The 20,454-nt window shown below is 39.7% G+C and overlaps 1 protein-coding gene across 1 annotated transcript in view; it reads right to left on the bottom strand.

The window, feature by feature from the left end:
* Positions 1-20,454, bottom strand: part of CDS1 (CDP-diacylglycerol synthase 1) — a 29,130-nt gene that overhangs the window by 7,249 nt on the left and 1,427 nt on the right. Inside the window, exons 2-9 of the mRNA XM_059470314.1 lie at positions 13,639-13,766; positions 10,559-10,655; positions 7,288-7,385; positions 6,845-6,984; positions 5,244-5,302; positions 2,821-2,903; positions 1,280-1,367; positions 242-310 (exon numbers count right to left, since the gene is read on the bottom strand). Coding sequence (XP_059326297.1) covers positions 242-310; positions 1,280-1,367; positions 2,821-2,903; positions 5,244-5,302; positions 6,845-6,984; positions 7,288-7,385; positions 10,559-10,655; positions 13,639-13,766 — 762 coding nt within the window. The remainder of the gene's footprint in view (positions 1-241; positions 311-1,279; positions 1,368-2,820; positions 2,904-5,243; positions 5,303-6,844; positions 6,985-7,287; positions 7,386-10,558; positions 10,656-13,638; positions 13,767-20,454) is intronic.

The following is a 20,454-nucleotide window of genomic DNA, read 5'->3' as shown; positions in this document are numbered from 1 at the left end:
TTTCAGGAGTCTGAGATAAAATTAGTTATAAATTTGGATATTTCAAATAAAAATATGAAGTCTGATTCTATACAAAGAAATTCCCATGTGCTTGGAAATGTTCAAGACCAGTTTATATGGGCTTTGAGCAATCTAGGGTAGTGGAAGGTGTTCCTGTCCATGGCAGGGGGATTGTAAAGAGATGATCTTAAAGGTCCCTTCCAAACATGACCATTCTTTGGTTCTAAGAGTGCTTACTCACAATAAATCCAAATACAACAGTGGAAAAGAAGCCTCCAATGAACCCCTCCCAGGTCTTCTTGGGAGACAGCTAGGCACAAAAGAGATAGTGTTAGTCCATCAGTTAAATTATTGCACCTTTTTTTACTGTATTTCTTGATGTTGTTTGTGAAAATTAACATCCTGCTTTGTTCTTCAAAGGTTTCTGTGAAATACTGAATGTCAGCAGCTGCAGCTACTGAGAAGAGTATGGTCATGGCCCATTCCAGGCAAGGTGTGGAAAAGCCAACCAACCAACTTTGTCTGGTGCTAGTGGCCAATTTGAGGGAAGGGAGAGCTCCCATCCCACCCCATCTGTGGCTGCTGCTGACCCAGGTTAAGCAGCTGAACCCCCTTCATGCAGAAGACTGGGAGACCTGCAGGAGCACACCTCAGCTCTGTTGGAGACCCAGTGCTGGGGATGCTCCTCAGGAGACATCAGCTCTCTGCACAGAGATTGGATAACCAGTACAGCAAATAACCAGAGAGACCAGTGTGACAAGCTGTTACCAAATTCTATCACATTTTCAATTTAAGAGCATTTTAGTATCAGAACCAACTAAATCCCCAAAAGTTAACATGGCAACCTCATGAAAATAATTCATGGCTTTCTGTGGGGTCTTGCATATTCTACCAGAATAGGAAGATTAATGCTTGAGCCCTTCTCAGTCAACAAGAGGAGCAGGTATATATAACTTAGTGGCTTATTTTAAAAAAGTTACTGTGCAGTAGGTATGCAGCCAAACATGCATCTGAAATCCAAAAAGAATGCAATTATAAATGATGATGCAATAGGCTCAAACTGCATTATCCTGTAACACCAATATCATATTCACATTAATCCCAGTTTCCCATATTCAAACTTTCAGGAACAGGATAGTCAGTTTGAGCTTTTTTAGCAAAGCTGTGAATCATGTAGTACAGTGTAAACTATTTTTTTCCATTAACATGTTTTTGAACAAGTAACAAAATTGCTATAAATTGTAAAAGCTTGTTAGCAAGGAAATGCCTAAGCACCTACCTTAATTAATGGAGTTCTGCCAAAGAAGAATCCAAAAATATAAGCAGTAATGTCATTACAGATAACACTTGAAATTGGAACCAGAAACCTAGAGAAAGACATTAAAAGTTTCACAGAGAAAAAGTGCCTGAACCTAAACACTGGACAAAAATGGAAAGAGCCAAATTTCTTTCTGAGAAATTTTTATGTGGTATTTAGAAGGAATTATGTTTCATAATGTGTTTGCCTTGCTCCCCATGAGCACCACACTCAGCTATACTGGTTTTAGTCTTCAGCCAAACTACATTATAACAGATTCATGTTAGTTCAAGTTAAAGTGTTATTTTGATGCATGAGCTTAAAACATGAACAGGCTGGCTTTTTCCTATCAGGCTTAAAGACTGGTACCACAGGTAAGAAGAAATCAACATGTTTTTGTAACATCAAAACAAGCAAATTACTCAAAAAGTTTAAATGACAGCTAAATTTAAAAAATATATAGTTATCCTTTATTTTTTCCCTTTGTAAGTTTGGAGCAGCTTTTAAAATGTTCTTTGCATGCAGACTGCATCTGAAGTTGTTATTCAAGCCTATAAAGCTCTCTTTTCTTTCCCCCTTTTCAAAGCAGGGATGTATTAATAAGCTAAAAGTCAGATTTTTTCATCTCCTGCTGAATTGTCTAGCAAGAGTGGCAATAAGAAATAGTTGGCTAGCAAAGGAACTAGGTTCAGTTTTTGACACATGAACATAATCACTATGAAAAGTATTTGTATATAGAAACTTTGTCAAAGGCTTTGGGCTTTCTTTCTAACTGTAAATATGTCTTGTCTAAAATAATCTCCCCAGATGTACATATATCAGGAAGAGGAAAACGTACAGCATTATGTCCTTGGAAGAACACAAACCATCTTCCACATGCTTCTTCTTTCTTTCTCAACTTGAAATTTACCCTGTCCCTGAAGAAGAGAGGGGGAGGAAAACACACCCGCTCTCTGAGGAGTGGCTTTACATAATCAAGTTTAACTGCATTGCCAAAATTTAATGTATTACTGAAAATGAGGCACAAATGTTGCCCAATCATAACCAAGATTAAAACTCTTAAAGTATTTTAAGTACTCGGAATTTATTTGAACAGGACAGGCTGCAGGGAAGACAGCCAGATGAGAGATTTCAAATTAAATGGTCCAACTTCAATAGCTCTGAGCAACTTGAAGCTCCAAAGTAATTGCAAAAGAATTGCTGGATATTCATTTGTTCAGCAAAATGCTGTGGAAACTATTTGATCTAGCATGCAATCAATCCTATTCCCTGCAAGTAAATGAAGTGATTGTTCAAAACTATCAGACTTGTGTCTGTCAATCTAGATAAAGAGGTTTCTGCTTCCTCTCCTGTATGCTTTACTCCACTCCCAATTCTCATATTCCCCTTCCAATTAGACGTTAATGCTCCTATAATTCATCCTGCTTAACTGTTCCCACAATTATTCCCTAACCAGATCTATGCAAAAGAACCAACCTTCCAATGCAATAGAGGTACAAATCAGTTTGTTACTGTCCCCTTACCAGATCATGCCTTCAAAGAGATTTTGGATGACAAGATGAGATTGAGTTACAGTGATCAGCAAAGTGACATGAGTCCATGCGAACTGTTAACAATGCAACAACACAACAGTTAGTGAGAACACCGACCCGTAGACCTCCATAAATCCTGGCACATCAGCTACAGGAGCTACTGAGGAGCTCCGTGGGAAGACCAGTTCTAGTGATAATGCAAGAGATGAGTGCATACAGTATATCACAAGTGAGCTGGCTTTCTTAGGCAAGTTCTAAAACTTCAGCAGGTCTCTTCATCACTTACCTCCACCTAGAATTTTTCAACATGCTGTTTTAACACCTGATTTAATAAGACATACACCTCCAGCATGAAAGCAGCAAAGAAGTTTAAGCAATGTGATATTCTGTATATACATATAACAAGCATGTTAGAACTGTAACAATAAAATGGCAACGAACTACTCATGAAAGAGTACTGTTACACAGATGTGGATGTCTCATAACTTATGAAACATGAAAATTCTCAGGATTAGCAAAAATGAAGTGTTTGTTTTTAAGGGCATGGTTATTTAAACAATCATTTCGTTCAGTACTACTGTGTGCACTTGGTGTTTAATCTGTAGAGCGAGTGTACAATAAAGTGGTTTCCAAACAGGTTACCAGTAAAGATTCTGCAACAGATTTTATTTTCCAAATGCTTTTAAATCAAGAACTGGCAGTTTTCTCATGATACACCAAACTTAGGCACTCTAAATGTCTGGGCTGTTTACACTCAAAATGTCCTACTTCTTTAATTCTCTTATCATGTGTTTACCTACGGCAGCCAGGCTCTGCTTCCAGATAAGACAACTCAAGAGGCCTTAAAGGGCGGAGTGGGGAGGCTACAAGAAATGACAAAAGGTTTCTGAAAGGATTACCAGCTGGTTAATTAACACTGCTCTGCACCAAAGTTTTTAGCATTTGTATAGTGACATTGGGACACCATCTAAACCCAAATGCTTACTCTACTAGAATCATGGAGCAGTTTGGTTGGAAAGGTCCTTAAAGATCACATAGCTCCAACTCCCTCACTACAGGCAGGGACACCTTCCACTAGACCAGGTTGCTCAAGGCCCCATCCAACCTGGCTTTGGACACTTCCAGGGATGGGACAGATTCTCCTTTTCTTCCTAAACACTGTGTTGCCACACAGTAGATATATGGCTTCACTTAATTTTGTTGCAATTCCTGGGTAGTCGCATTTTCATGTTTTCTGGGCAGACACCAAGTCACATGACTGACCTACAGTTTTTCACCTTTTTTCCAGCAGAAGAGAAAGGAAAAAATAATGGCCAGTGACTATATTTAGGTTGTGCCAATCTGAAGATGAGGGTTTGTTTTTTTTTTTTTTTTTTTTTTTTTTTTTTTTTTTTTTTTTTTTTTTTTTTTTTTTTTGCAGATTAGAAGAGAAAGACTAGAAAAGCTGCATCTCACTGTCAGGTAAACTCTCATACAAACAGGATATATTATTTTGAGTAAAGGATCTTTTTATTATAAGGCTCAGTTAAGCCCTGGTCTAGAAGTGGGAATCCTCAGTGGTAAAGTGCTACCAAAAGCAGTGCAGAAACAGAAGGGTTAACTGCATTGCCAGAGCTTTAGGAAATCTTTAAATTGTGCAATGCCCCGATTGCTCAAGTTCTTTCAAGACAGGAGCTGTACTGCACTGTTGTTTCACTGTGATTTCTAATCATTCCTACATAGAAGTGGGAGTTGGGGTGTTGTCAGTGGGGTGTTTTGGGTGTTTGCTTTGGTTTTAACCTGTAATGTTACAGAATTAGTTTTCAGCGTATAAGATACATATAAGAAAAAGGTTCATGCTGTTGCTTGGCTACTATGCTGATTATTAGGTGGACAAATATGAGAGATGAGAATGCTGGTTTCTTTTAATTCATCAATGAGCTATTGAGACACTGCAGAGCAAAAGACCAGAACAGCTGTGAAATGTCATGGAATAAATATTCCACACAGGCGTTAAGATCAAGACCCTTCATGGTACTTCAGTGGGGCCTCTAAAAAGCAAACTTGAATCCCAATAATCACTTTCCACACAATGCTGAACTGTTTGGCTTCAGACCTGGCAGGGCGATGCACCTCCCTTCTCCAGGAAGCTCTTTCATATCAGCCTATCACGAAGGGAAACATATCATGTTTGACTTGCACAAGGCCTCACCAAGGACAGCTTGTACTGAGAGGCCACATCCTGGGATATAATAATAATCATCATAATTTGGAAGGTGAACAGATACAGTCCAGCATGACTTGATTTCATGTAACTCTCAATTTAAGCACATTTTCCATGCCACTCTTCTGAACTATTTTATGCGCATATGGACATGACTGTTTCCAGTGGCATTTGGAATGTGAATGAGCACAGCAAAGTGGGTAATACACACCATGTAAAACTGCAGACGATAATGTTTCTTCACTAAACTCAAAACAAACATGCAGAATCCTGTAAAACAAAGCAAGTGCAGTTTGTACATCTTATATTTAATGACACTGAACTGTGATATACCAGTAATCCTCTTCCTTTGAAGTAGTTTTTAATCCCTCTGCTGCTAGAAGTGTTGGCTTATATTCAGTCAAAAGTACATATAGAGTTATTCTCATACAAGACTATGATTTAGTTGACACAGATTTAGCTAACATCAGTAAAGAACATCCATAGTAAACCATCAGTAAAGAACAACCCTCTAGGCACATACCAGGTCCTATTGTGGACATCAATTTTTAGCAAAGGAGATCATCACTTTTAAAAACCACTCAAAAGCCAGGTCAACAAACTAGTTTTGAATACTTAACAAAAGTAAATGAAAGGAAAAGACCAGCTTGCGCCTTTCCCCCAAACAGGCATATGACTGCAGGCGATGCAGGTGTGAAGCACAGGTGTTGGAGAATTCAGCTGACCAAAGAGAATTTTCTGGGTGGCTAATTGAGTGCTCCTCCTCTCCTATGGTAACCTCCTGCACCAACAGGGGACCACAGGCCCTCAAAAGACCCTGAACCCCGGGGACTGCCCCAAGTGACCCCACAATCCCAACACCAGGGGGTTCTGCTATGCCCTGCCTCCTCCCTTTGCTCATGCTCGGCTTGTCTCATGTCTCCCCTCACCAGCTCACAAGGCATTATTTAAGTTAGTTTCCCCAAGCCAAGGCCAGCTGAAAAAGGTCAAGTCCTGCAAAGCTGGTTTCAAGTTTGTGATCTAAGCACTGAGCAGAATTTTTATTTGATTTAAGAAAAAAAAAATAGAAAAACTGATAGATCATCACAAAGATCAGATTTCTCAGTACACTTTAGAAATACTTGTAGCATAACAAGCCCCTGTCCCTTAAACCAATCTGAGTCTTCAGCTGATTTAATTTTATGCTAAACTGCATTGCTGAAAAAATGTATTTATGTGTTCACAAAGCAATACCCCAAAAAAATACCAACTTCTGTCTCTTCTTCCTAGAAAAAAGGCTTTTTAGAAGGTTTTTTGACAGAGAGGAAATTTTTCCATGAGGAAAGTATCTGAATATGTTGCAGACAAAATTAAGACTCAGGCATTTTGACTAATCAGTTTAAAAATATATTAGTAAATCCTATTACTGGAGACCTAGGAGAACACTCGCACAGTAAAGAATCAACCCAGGACAGCAATTACACACAGAAGTCATCTCTACAGCCTGCCAAAATAGCATCAGGTCTTCTGCAATCAAAATTAATGCTTGCCAACCTATTTTGAGCACTATTATCTCAACTGTCTCAAGATCATCCCCTTGTTTAGGCTTTCTTCTTTTCAGTGAATGCAAAATTTGTACTCATCTTTTCACAGGAAAAAATATAACTGCAAACACCTCATTTCCTCAAGCATTAAGAGGAAAAAGAAACTGGAAGTGGATAATGATGGGGAATAATTAATATTTTAATTAATGTGGGGAATAATTAATATTTTAAAATTAAATGAGCAAAAGCAGCACAAAGTTCTTTCATTTTTGTGATTTCCTGCACTTACCTGTTAAATAGAGGGCAAAAGATATAAATCTGTGGTAACGAATGAGGAATTGCAGCTGCTCTCTTCTTTGCACAAACGTAGCAAAGTAATCAGCTACAGTCTCTCCATAGAAGAAGTAGTTCACACAGAGCAAAAAGTACCTGCAATATGCAACATCTAACAGTTATTGTAATAAGATAATATATATTAAATTAAATTCTTAAAAACAAAACAAACAAACAAGGATTTATTTATAACAAGTTAAAAAAAATAAGTAATAAAATGCCAACTGATTTGTCCAAGTTCACAGGGGGAACACAGCTACAAAATTCTGTATTAGACACAGACGTCAAGTTTTATGTCTGCACATGACCCACAAAGCTGTCATTCCACCACAACAGGTGAGGAAGAAGATGATTTAAGTATCACATCCTGGCTCATTGATGTTCTGGCTTGCTACTCACCAGCTGAGGGATCTAAACCACGGTAAATCATACGAGTGGTAGACTCTGTAACCGATAGTAATGATTTCATGATAACACTTCACTTGAATGCTTAAGACCTAAAATAAGAGAAATAAAAACTTTGTAAATATGCTGTAGTTGTTTCTTACAGGCAGTAAGGAGCACTGCAGCCTGCATTAAGGAAGAAATTATTCTGAAGTCAAATTCCAGTCAGTAAACAGCTTCAAATCAAATCCAAGGAAAAACTAAGCTCCATTTAAAGCTTTAAAAAAATCTCCAAACCACTGTACATGAAGGAAAAAAAAACCCTCACATTGGGCTAGCTTCAAGAATATACTTGCAAAACAAGAGAAGGCTCCTGACCTTTCTGCATTAAAGCAGTTTGATAGCAGCAGGTCAGAAGTGTTTCCTGTAAAGAAAACTCTCCTATTTCTTTTGGCTAAGTTTTATCTTTACATTTAATTCTAGAAATATTTTCTCTGCCCAATGGAAAAAACTAGCTGTGCAACTCAGGACACCTTGGTCTTTCACTTGCAAGCATCTCATTAAGGGTAATTAGCCTTTATGATTAGAGGCAAAGCTCAGCTAACCCAGGTCTGAATGCCACACCCTCCCAGGCCTTCATTTGTTTTGCTGACCTCACTGCTTGCCCGCATTGCTGGGCAGTGTGTCCTGTCATGCCTTTGGGCCTCAAAGGACTCTGCCACGCCTGACCAATCCTCAGACTCCGAGTAGATCACCAGACATAAGGAATTGCCAAACTCGGTGCCCGGGTGATGCCGCACGTGCCAGCACGCATGGCTCCGAGCAGGCCTCACCGCCGGCGCTCCTCAGCACGTTCCACCTTGCTCAATGCCTGAGTGCGGACTCAAAGCCTTGCACCGCCCCAGCGAGTCCATGGTGAAGCTCCCCTGTCTTGTGCTCTTTCTTCTGCCTGGCCAACCTTACAAAACTGAAATGCTACAGGCAAGAGCAACATTACAGGATTGCACTTTACGGTGGAACAGGGCACCAGGGTCCGAGCTACGGGAGCCTGTTACCCAAGGAGGCAGCAAATGCAGAGCATACATTCCAGCTCTGTAGAGCAGGCTCAGGTCTTGTCCTCCAAACCTCACTGGATATTAATCCTCCTAACAAGTCTCCGGGCATTTTCAGTCCCAGTATTGAGATTTGTTATTTAAATAACAGTTGTCATGTTAAAACCAACTGTTATTTAAATACAAGCTATTTTATTCCAGTCAAATTAAATAATTAATGAACAACACTGGGTTTTCCTTCCATTGTCCTTTTTATGTAGTCTCAAATATCAACTAAATTACCAGCTCATTATAATAGAAGACAGACTTTTTGCTTTATGGCACAAAAGAGGAGCTCTATTACAATTCTCTACTAACTGTGATTACTTTTTGGTTCATGTCTTAACTGCTTGCCCATGATTGCAATCTCACAGTATACCATGAATACACAAAATCACCCTGCAAATTAATTAGTTCCTTTTTGTTCATAATTATAATTCTCAAATGTAACTGACTATTAAAGGATAGATTGTGGGGGGAAAAAAATCTTTTTACAGCAACCTGCGCTTTAAAAGGGCCTTTTTTGCTGCTTCTTCACACACTAAAAATAAAATCCTCCATGAATGAGACAATGAATTAGTAGTTTGTTATGTCATTCATCTGAAAACAGGAAATATTAACCAGACTAATTCAGGTGTAGAAACTGTAATGCAGACCATAATGCTGGTGAAGCAGCATTCCAGTCCCTCAAGACACTGGATTTTATGACCTTTGGAAGAAGGGGCAGGTGACTCAGAATGGCTGCAAGGATGTTATGAGGTTATGCAGGAAGAAAAGTAGAAGGGCCAAAGCCCAATGAGAACTTAATCTGCCTACTGCCATAAAAGACAATAAAAACTACCTCTATAAAGACATCAGAAGCAAAAGTAGGGCTAAGGAGAAGCTCCATCCTTTGTTGGCTGCAGGAGGAAACACAGTGACAAAGAGCAAGGGACAAGCTGAAGTTCTTGGCCTCTTTAGTGGTAAGACCAGCTGTTGAGCTGGTTACCCTGTCCCCTGAGCTGGGAGACAGGGCTTGGTCTCTTCTCCTAGGTAACAAGAAAATGGCCTCAGTTTAGATGGGAGCGGAGGTTTAGATTGGATATCAACAAAAATTTCTTCACCCAAAGGGCTGTCAAGCCTGGCAAGATGCTGCCCAGGGCAGTGGTTGAGTCGCCATCCCTGCAGATATTTAAAGGATGTGTAGATGGGGGACTTGGAGACACGTTTTGGTGGTGGACTTGGCAATGCTGGGTTAACAGTTCAACTCAATTATTTTAAAGGTATTTTCCAACCTTTAGTAATTGTATTTAGGAATACAATCCTAAAATTGCCTCATAGGAGGCAAGAAAAAAGTTTAAAAATTTTGATACCTGAACAAACTTAGAGTCAAAAATCTAAGCAGTTACCTAGAAAAATCAATTTCAGCATATTAAAAGCTAAATTCCTGTCTGTACCTTTCTAAGACTGGGAAAGATAGTTAAACCATCATTCCATAAAAATACCAGCAATTAAAATGGTGCACAGAAGCAGTAACATCTGACCTGCTATATAGCATGTATGAGGATTATTATAACTTTTTCTTTATTGTTATCCTTATCAGTATTTCACTTCATGACCTAAAAATGCACTTTGTCTGTACCTCAGAAAGGGATCTCGCTCCAACTTACAGATAAATGCAAGGCCACAATGAAGCCTCATAGAGAAATATGGAATTAAACAAGCATGGCTGAGGAAAGCCTTTCATGCCAGTTGCAGACAGGAGGCCAGGGCTGCCTGCTTTCCTTAGCCTCAAAATTGCACCTGACTCTTAATTTTTTGATTTTAGATTTTTTCTGTTGTTCGCTGATCTGGAGTTTTCCCTGAATTAGTTTTGGTCTGATTTTTATTTGTTTGCTTTTTCAAACAAACTTCAACATGCAACAGTAGGTGATACAAACTAGTTAATGAAATGGATGGTAGTAGTTAAGCAAGGCAACAGTAATTCAACTTGGAGCTACTCTAATTCCTAAAGAAAAAAAATTACAGCATCCAAGAAGTCCCTAATCTGTAAGGTCCAGTTTTTAATCCCTCAAGTGTTTTTCAGAAGTATTTACATTTACAGAAATAAAAGACAATTGCTCTGAATTGTTCATGCAGTTTCCTTTCAGCTCAGGCACGATGGATGAAGAGATCAAATAACTCTTGCACAGAAGAATGCATTTAAATAAACTTACCAGAAGCATCAGCATAAATGATCCCAGATATATAATCAGAAAAAATCCAGAAATCATAGCTAGGGAGAGAATTCCACGAATCCACCAATTTTTCCACCTATTAAAAAAAAAAAAAAAAGCAGCAAGCAGTTATAAATGAAAATGAATTCCACTTCCTCTGCTAACTAGAGATTAAACTGTATTAGAAACAGTGGGAAAAGCAGAAGTTTTTGTGTTAATCAATGCATAGCAAGAAACACAGGATCAAACAACTATCCTACTGAACAGGATGCACAGTAACAGAAATTAAAGCTGGACACCTTTCTTGTTCCTGCGTGCTGCCTCAACCCTGCCAAATGTCATTTGCAATGAATTGGTACAACTCCACATTGAAGCTGCTGTGAAAACACATCAGGACCCTCAAAAATCATCACATCAGCTGCAAGACTGATGAGGGCCCAGCCATGCAAAGGCTGGCGTATGAAAGAAAGGCTGCCAGTCAAAAAGCAAATGACTCTTTGAGGAGTAACAGACACAGAACAGAACCTCAGAACAAAACCTCCTTTCTACAACAAAGCAGCTCTTTTGCCAGGTAGAGGGTTATCTATTGGAAGCAGCCCTATGCTCTTGTGAGCACTGGAACCAGGACAGGAGAATATGTGGCAGTTTGGGTTGATGGGTCAAGCTAGCTGTACTCTTTGACCTTGTAGATCTGGGCAGCTGCTAGTGGCTACCTAAGGAAAACAGAATAAAAATTTATGTTACTACACAGTCATAGAATCATTAGAGCCGGAAAAACATTTAAGATCGAGTCCAACTGTTAGCCTAGCACTGCCAAGTCCACCACTAAATCATGTCCCTGAATGCCACATCTACACATCTTTTAAATACCTCCAGGGATGGTGATTGCACCAGATCCCCAGGCAGCTTGTTCCAATGCTTGACCTTTTTCCTAAATTAAACCTCTCCTAACTCCAAACCTCTTTCCTAAATTAAATTTTTGTAACATCCAACCTAAATGTCCTTTGGCACAATTTGAGGCCGTTTCCTCTAAAAGTCCGCTGAAGCAACTAATCACAAGCTACTGCTAAACACAAAGCCCCCTACTATAGCCTGAAGACATTCTTCCTGATGCTTTGCTTTGCATCAGTCTTGTGTTTCACTGCTTCACCAGGAGATACACCTGGTTCAGTGTTAGTTTTGAATCAGACTCCAGTTCCAATGTAAACTTGAATAATTTGATTTTCTAGAATGTGACTCATTGACAGGTTAATGGCGCTATAGCTACTAATTGGATTTGCCTTAAGTATCAGAATAGAGGCAGAAGAGGCTTTATCACAACATGTTTTATAATGCTCTATGATGTGGGATACACAGTAGCAGCTTGGCCCTGGTGGCATATCCATAGTGAGCAAGCCTCCTCCAGAAGAATTCAGCTTCCTTTATGAGTAATGTTAAAATACCACGTTACCTTGGGGGTGTTGGCAAGCACAGCACTGGAAAGACAACTTCGGTAAGACAAGAAGCCCCAGAATTTAGGAGGCCACCTGGCAAGTTTCTTGTATCCTAACTCTCTGCTAGGAAGTTATAGACACCATTACTTTCAAAGGTCAAATACAAGGAGTATCCACATTTCTGAAAGTTACAGTGCAATCCACCCACGTTGCACATGATGAACAATGACTCTGCTGGGATTGCTGGCTACTGAACTGGCAGGTAATTTCAACTTCAGCATTCATAAAGCACCAAGAATTTGATTTTTCAGTCAAAGCACCCTTTCTACACTTTGGTGCAAACACTCAAAGAATTTCAAGCCATGAAACAGGAAAGATGTCAGCTGCACCTCTTAGTTGCAGGCTTTGAGGTATCACCATGCCCTTTGGAACAAGTCTGATTTGGAGACCCAAGACTTCCACATTTAACACAATGACAGAACTCTGAAACAGACAGTCCTTGCAGTGCGATGGTAACAGAGAATATCACATTCTGCTCACAGCTGCTGCAGTTTAGAAACAGGCTTTTTAAAACCTGAAGCATTACATCTGCTTATAGCTCATGGACATAACAGAAATGGACAACAGATTAGAAAAAGAGCAAAGCAAAAATTCATTTCACAGTGCTATTGGAGATATCTGCTGGAGACCAGTTTTATTACAAGGATTTGGAAGGTTTTAATTATAGTCTGGATTAGAGATCCTTCTCTGACTCTTGCAAGACCGAAGTTGCTTCTGAAATATACACTGTATATTGCTTAATTTGTTATATTGAGCATAACATAAATATGACACCCATATTCATTTTAGTAGGTAGTTTTTTTTATATCTATCACATGAATGCTCTTTTGTTGCGTCGGTGAAAAAACCATAATGCAACTTGCTTGCCCCTAAAGCATTTGACTGATCAGGTGTTGTAAAGGGACTGCATAAAAATTATACAAGGAACTTTATCCAACAGCCTTCATGAATATGCACATCCACATGACTATCTGTCTATCTGTACATATACACATCCCCTCACATTTGATGGCCATCAAGATCCTGGGAAGATGGAGGTAGAAACTTAAGTTTGAAAAGAAACAGCAAGAAAAAAAAAAGTATTGCTTTAAAAAGTATACATACATATCAGTTGTGATGTATTTAACTGTACAGTAAATTATTTAGAAGTGGAAATGTCACAAGAATCTAGCAAACCTTATGTTGAGAATTTACACATCTTTTCATTCATAAACCAATCCACCTCTCAATCTTGGAGGTAGGATATCAGTTTATTACAACCTCCAAAAATAATAATTCTGTAATTTAAATTCTTTAGGCCATGTTATTGCAACTGCTTAGACTCAGTAGATATTTATATAAATTGTGCTCATTTAGAAAAGCATGCAATGGGTAAACACAGGTGTATGCAAAAAATAGTCTACTGAAGGGACTATCAAAGCATAAATAAATCAATAATATCCAGCAACAATTTATCCTTGAAATTTTCACATCTACCATATGAAACTTAAAATTCCAGTACAATTTGTAAGACTTAAAACTCCAACATAATCTGTAAGACTTTTAGCCACCAGCTGTTAAATTTGAGATATCTTTCTTTCACTTTACCTGGCAGATAAGCCTGACAAAGCCTTCTTGAGGATTTCTGGAGTGCTGTCTGTTGGTGGAGGAACATCAGGAATATCTGAATCACCTCTAAGGTCCAACTCATGAAGTCTTTCTTCCAAATCCACTTCCTATCACAAAAAGAAAAATAAAACTATCAGAAAACAGAAAAAATTAAAGATTATCAGATATTTTGTCAGAAAACAGTATTCTGAGTAAAACATTAGGAACCAATAATATCTGCATTACCTTCTCAAAGACAACAATGGTGTACTAGTGAAACTGTAGATGTAAGAGACAAATGTATGCCAGTAAATGTTTATAGGAAGGCCTGTACTTGGATGTTGTGACATTACCTGCTGTACTCAAGAAACTTCCCATTCTAGGCATTACTTTTTCATGGATATTTGTTTCCAGAAATACTTCAGCTGACAGAATACTGGAGTTCACCAGAAATCCCCAAGCCTTTTACACATTCCCTCATCTACATCTCAAACTACCCTTCTATGGAACAAGGGGAAAGTTAAATGTCACATTAAGAAGAAACAATAGAAAATGTAATGTGTGAAAAAACAGTCCCTTTATACAAAGAAGAGGCTGCTGGCAGTTTTATACATGGTACATTGAAACCTCAGGCTTGAGAAGAACAATCCAAAACCAAACTGTGAAGTGACGGAGTGTCCCACGGACAGAGTATTACTCAAAATAATTTTGTGTATGACTAGAACACTGTAATTCTTTCTTCAGTGCTTGCTGAGGACTGCTAGAGAAGACATCATCTAGACAGACTGCGTGTCTAACCCAAATGCAAAACAGGTGCTACATATTTTGGTGTCAATGCACAAACTGTTACCAACTCTCAGAGCACAATGTCGGGACTAATTTTCCCTCAGTTAAAGGCAACACAAAGGGTGACTTCAGTCATTGTAAAGTTGCAAACACCACAGCTCCAGGGAGCTGGAAATCTGCACAGCAGTAACGCAGAGAGCAATCTCTAGCTCAGTGTCTGGCTCTTTAGAGACCTGAACTTCCTCCTGACCTCCCTGACTCTGCTCACCTTTTTACAATCTCAAACAGCTTCCAGCCTGCCCGGGTGCCTCAAGTTCATCAGCTCTTAGTCATTCTGGGGACTGTTAAGTAACTGTGCTTTAAAACTTTCTTCTCCACTGCTATATGCTATTTGCCCATCTCCCTCTCTTTCCAACTTCCTCATCTCAGCTCTTTCTCCTTACTTCCATTCTCCTCTATTTCCATTAATTAGAAACTTCTGCTTTTCTTTCCTACTCTTCCATAACAATGTTACTTTCTTCCCTTGTTCTGAGTATTTTTGTCACTTTTTCTAAGCCATCAGAGGTACACCCTCTCTTGCATCCCCACTACAAGACAGCACAGAATTCAGGCGCTTACACCCCCAGTCACCCCACCCACGCCCAGCGTGGTTACTCTGTCTATAATCCATGGCCTTTTCCCTGCGGCTGCACCTCGGTGTAAGCTCAGTCCCAGTGCCTGGCCCCTGCAAACAGCACGAGGCAGAAAATAAAGTTTCTCAAAGCTGGTTGCCCAAAGGCAAGGGCCCAGCCCACACCCGGGGTTGGGCAGAGGCAGCGGTGGAGGGGCCGGGGGTCAGGAGCTGACCAGGGTGCTGCAGCAGGCTCCAACCTCAGACCCTCCCCGGGGACACTGATCAGAGGAAAATCACCACCCTTCCCATTAAGACTGTGCTTTTGACCTTTCAGAACCTGAGACAGTGTGCTTGCACTGCACACATGCACAAGCCAAGTGGGTAGGTATGTCCTCTCTTTTTTAAAGTTAGGCCTGGTTTTTTCTCATTCACTTGGTGTACTACATACATGCCCTAGATGAAACCATCAATTTTACACCATTTACTTCTTTCAAAAAGGGGATCAGTGCTTCCCCAGACTGTGAAACCCCACAGCTGAATAACTAGGCAGACTCTGCCTAAAATTAATACAAGTAACAAGAGCAAATAAGCTCTGGTCCGGACTTCAGAAAGTCTGTAGAACACCTGAAAAAGCACATAAATAAATAAAACATTACCACACTCACAACCCTGCTATTCAGAGATGTTTCTCACAGTTTTGCACCATTGCCTAGGAAACCACCTATAGATGCAACTGAGGGGATCCCAGCTCTCTCCAAAAGCCATATTTCAACTCCTGTGACCTGCTCTGGAGTGCAGCAAGCTGTCTGTGCAGTGCTACAAGACACCACTCACTGCGCAGATGACGGGCAGTAATCCTGGCCCTAAGACCATGACTTAGCGTCTTTAATATTAATCCCTGCTTGCAGATGGCAGAGATGTTCTCTCTTCTAAGCACTCAGAACTAAGAATATCCCCAAACTTTGTTATTCCACTTTGGTGTTGCAGAAAACAACTGTGTTTAAACAAACAAACAAAAACATCCTTAGTTTTGCCCTTCTGATCTTTTATCAGCAATACTTTAAATTTGCTACTTCTAACATCTGAATTCACAAGTGCACAGCTTTTTTCAGTGTATCTAACCAGCTGGAAGAAGGGGCCTGTGTTTATCTCATGTGACTTTCAGCAGCTCATGAGAGTTTGGCTGGTGCAACCCAAAGTTGCTTAGAACTTGGTGCAATTTTTTTGCCTTATGTTACTAAAGTCACTGGGGTGGGGAATCAACACCTCAACTATCTTCGACTTCCCCATGCAACATACCTCAAAAATTACTATGAATGTTTTATTTTCCAGTTAACAGCTATCACAGCCACAACAATTTCCTGAATGAGGCATTTAATTTGTAAACTCAGGAGCCAAAGAGGACATAGCTCACTAAAATCTAGTTAATTGTCTTCTGCATCCTTAAGTGCTTAGAACCCCATCACTGGGGGACAAGACTTCCTTGCTAATAATTTTCTAAACTATTTTATGTGATTGATTACAAACATTCCAGTTTATACCCACAAATAACGACAATCATTATGGAAGGAAACACTAAGTTAATCACTATAAAAGCACTCCAAAAAAAAAAAAACCCCAAAATCAAGAGCCTTACTACTGCAGCTTGACCTTGTAGAAGCAGTTCTGGAGTTCAGCACAAACCCAAGCAGCCCTTCAGATTTGAGATGTGGCCAAGCTCAGTACACAGTAACACCAAGGACCTGTGAAGGTCCGTGGGAAATGCTGTGGGTTTCACACTGTGAGCAGGTATTCAGGAGGTTTACAAAGGTTAATTGAGACCAGCACAGGTTGTACTGTCCTAAGTGCCTAGGAAACCTTTCAACCCCACTCCAAATTAAGTGTTTTATCCAAGGTGTTTGGATTTTTTTCTAGAGTTTTCAAACTGCTGGTCACAGGACTGTTTATTTATTTACAGAGAGTGTGCCACTCCTGCCTGCTTGATTCACACACAAAGTGTCTCTAAGTTTAGTATTCTCAAAAGACAAGACTTTCATCTTAGTGCTAAATCTTCTCTACAAGAACACAAATACTTGGCCATACAAAGGGGGAAACCCAGCCAGTCAAGAGCTTGAGCCTCCATACCAGGAATTCAGAACATGTGACATCTTGCCATAAATTAGGCGTCCATGTGGATTTCTGCTTGCCCACTATTTTGCAACAGCTCATGAAATACAGCTGTGTGTCATGGAGAGAAATCCATCTTTCATCATCTAAAAGGCCACACATTTGAAGTGCTGTTTTGTACCACATGCCCTCCACTGCAATTAATACATGCCAAGCAAACCACGCACCAGAATTATTCTGGTTACAAAGGCACTTGCAATGTTCCTCTTGTATGGCATTTTCCCAGGACACCATAAGAAACTCCTAAATAGATAGCAAATATGTTCTTCTTTGAGGATGTAACATCCCCAGGAAGAGCAACTAAAAAAATGAAGCCACTGTCCAACAATTTATGAGAAAAAGTTAATGAGCAAAAGTATTTAGTTATTGTCATTTTATAAGTCTAAGTACTACTTGAAGTATGTTTTCTTCTCCATCTTTGATCTTTCTGCAGTCTCTCTCAAAAGTTCCATAGTAAAGTCAATAGTTCAGTTAGAGCACATTGTGGAGTGTTTAATTAGTTGCACTTTGATACCTTCCTCTGAAGCCAAGATATCAAAGTACCAGAAGATCCTGAATAATGAAACCTTTTTTACCAAACTATGAAAGCCTGGCATATGCAGAAACTCAGGTGAGAGCCTGCACATACTGAATCAGTAACTGGAAACTACAGACCCTTCGCTCTCTGCATTAGTACTAATTTGCCACCATTTCCAAGAAAACAGATGCTTGGAAATAGTCTGCCCTGATTATTATTACCATGCATGTAGCAGAAAGCATAGAGGTTAGACTTCTCTGTGAAAATTAAACTGATACATTTTTGGGGTACTCCAAGAGACTTAATCCCAATGAAGTAACGAAGTGATCCATGGCAGACAGACAGATCCACAATAGTCTATACTGCAGTCAGGAATTTTGTTTATCTCCCAGGAGGTTTCTGAGCTTTTGGACATTAAAGATACAAGTGACAAACTGAGCTTCACAGGTCTGAACAACTTCTCTGGCAATTGATTCCTTGGAAGGGCTGTCCCATGGAACAGAAACAGCTTTTTCAATGCCACAAGAGAAACAGCATTCAGTGATTCCAAGCTTCTTGTAGTTATAAATGATTAACAGCCAGCAATGCAATACAATCACAATTCCCCCTCCCTGTCCTACTCTGACAACTCTGTACAGTACAAAGAAGAATAACTGTACGATTTCTTCCAGGATATGCTAATTTTTTGGAAGCATTTGAAAGCACTGTCCCTTGCTTTTTAGCAAAAAAAGCAAACAATTGAAATTTTAAAAGAATCATGAACACATGAAGATCAGCATCTGAATGCCAAGTCATTCCCCTTTCTCCCAATGCTCACAGAGTATTTATGAAGGCACTTTGACCAGACATTCTTAGGGAAAAGAGCAGCCAGGGCAAGGAGCAGGAAGTAAGAAAGCGACAACCAAAACATCACTCCTGTATGCCACAGGACAGTACAAAGAAAACAACAAACTTGTGAATTGCAGGGCCCTACACAGCAAAGGCATGTTCACAGCAATTTTGCAAAATATCACCAGCTCAATAAGCTAATGAGCAAGTGGAGACCCTAAGACTTGCAGAGCTTGGGAACTTCAAGAAGCTTTCACAAAGGATATATCATATTCCTTCATACAAAACCAAGGAATTGAACTTTCCTTTGAAACTCCATCAATATAGAAATAGCTACCAGTTGTTTCAAATTAGTGACAAAAGGCATGCAAATGAGGAAGAAAATCCCCAACGGCTTCACTTAAATTCAGTAGGAAATGAGCATCTATGGACATAGTAAGTGTAACACGGAAAGTACCAGAGAGCATGCTGAAAATAGGGCTCAAAGTAGAATTCAGAAAAACCTTCAAACGTATTTAGTGTTTCTGGAGCTCTTCAATAAACACAGAGGGCTTCTCTACTTAGACAAAAGAAGATGCATGTTGCCTTTATGTATATGGAAGGCTTGATTTGGGCCAACAAGATCAGAAGCAGAAAAAAGCACATACAACCCAAAGAAACAAGTTTTCTCCTTCATTACAAGTGATGAAGGGGGTGATGTTTCTGAGTTGCATTCTAGAAAGCAGTGCAAACCCACTGAATCATGGCTATCTTGAGTAGTTATCAGCCAAAGAACCAGTTTTGAGTCCAAATACAGGATCACCACACGAAAAAGGTCATCTCAAAATAGCCAGAGGACAATAAAAATATCCACTTGCTGTAAAGTCCAGGCAAGAGACAGAGCAGAGTGATAACCATCTAGGAAGCTGTATAATGTGACACCTGTGAATCCTGATGACCAGATGCTACTCATCAAATCACCTACAGCAGATATTATGTGTGTGCTCATATTCAAAACAGAGTCCCAAACTGTGACCCACTGATTGAAAACTCAGTACAAAATACTGGTTTATCTCTGCAGTTACCAATGGCACTAAAGCCAACTTAATATGTAAAATCAATCCTTATTGTCACTTGTGAGCCACGACAAGGGTCACCAGTGCTGGGCACATTGCAGATGGGTTCAACAACTCCAGTGGGAACACAGAGGGTCCCACAAATAACCCATGAGAAAGTCTCCTGTGCAGTGGAAAAGGCTTTCCCTATCTGCTGTTCATGTGAACACAAATGTATGCACATTGAAATCTATCTCCTGTAACCAGCATCCTGGCTGCACACACAGCACCAGCCTCCTGTCTGCTCAACACCATCTGAAATGGGGTGAAACACTAAGCTGTTGAGTGACTGGAGTAAAGCCACAGTAGGCCTGTTAGTAAGAACAGCATTTCCTCTGAAAATCACACAGGTAAACCAAGATTAAAGGCACCCTTTGGAGGTCTGGGTAGCAGAGGCTTTGAATGGCAAGAATTCTTTGAAGGCAACTCACTGCACACCTCAGAAATAAACTTACTCTGCAAAATAAAGCAAACCAGAGTATCTCCACAGGAAAACAGCTTTTGGAGCACACTGTGATGAGAAATCATGTTTAAATTTAATTCTCATTTACAGAGAAATAATGTGCACAGCTATAGTCTAAACACTATCTTATGTGATCACAGCTCTCAAGGCAGCACAGCACTACAAATTTGCAAATTCATTGGCTTTGAATTAAAGCAACCAAAGCATGGAATAAAAAGTCTTGAGTTTCACTTTCCAGTTCCTTGCCACAATGCCTAAGGCAGACTACACACTCTGCAACATCATCGACACCCATGCAAGTTTAAGCACCTACTGATTCAAGTAAAAACACAGTATTGCTACCTCAATT

Source organism: Ammospiza nelsoni, chromosome 4 (assembly GCF_027579445.1).
Source record: "Ammospiza nelsoni isolate bAmmNel1 chromosome 4, bAmmNel1.pri, whole genome shotgun sequence".
Classification (NCBI taxonomy): domain Eukaryota; kingdom Metazoa; phylum Chordata; class Aves; order Passeriformes; family Passerellidae; genus Ammospiza; species Ammospiza nelsoni.
This window is presented reverse-complemented; position numbering and strand designations above follow the sequence as displayed.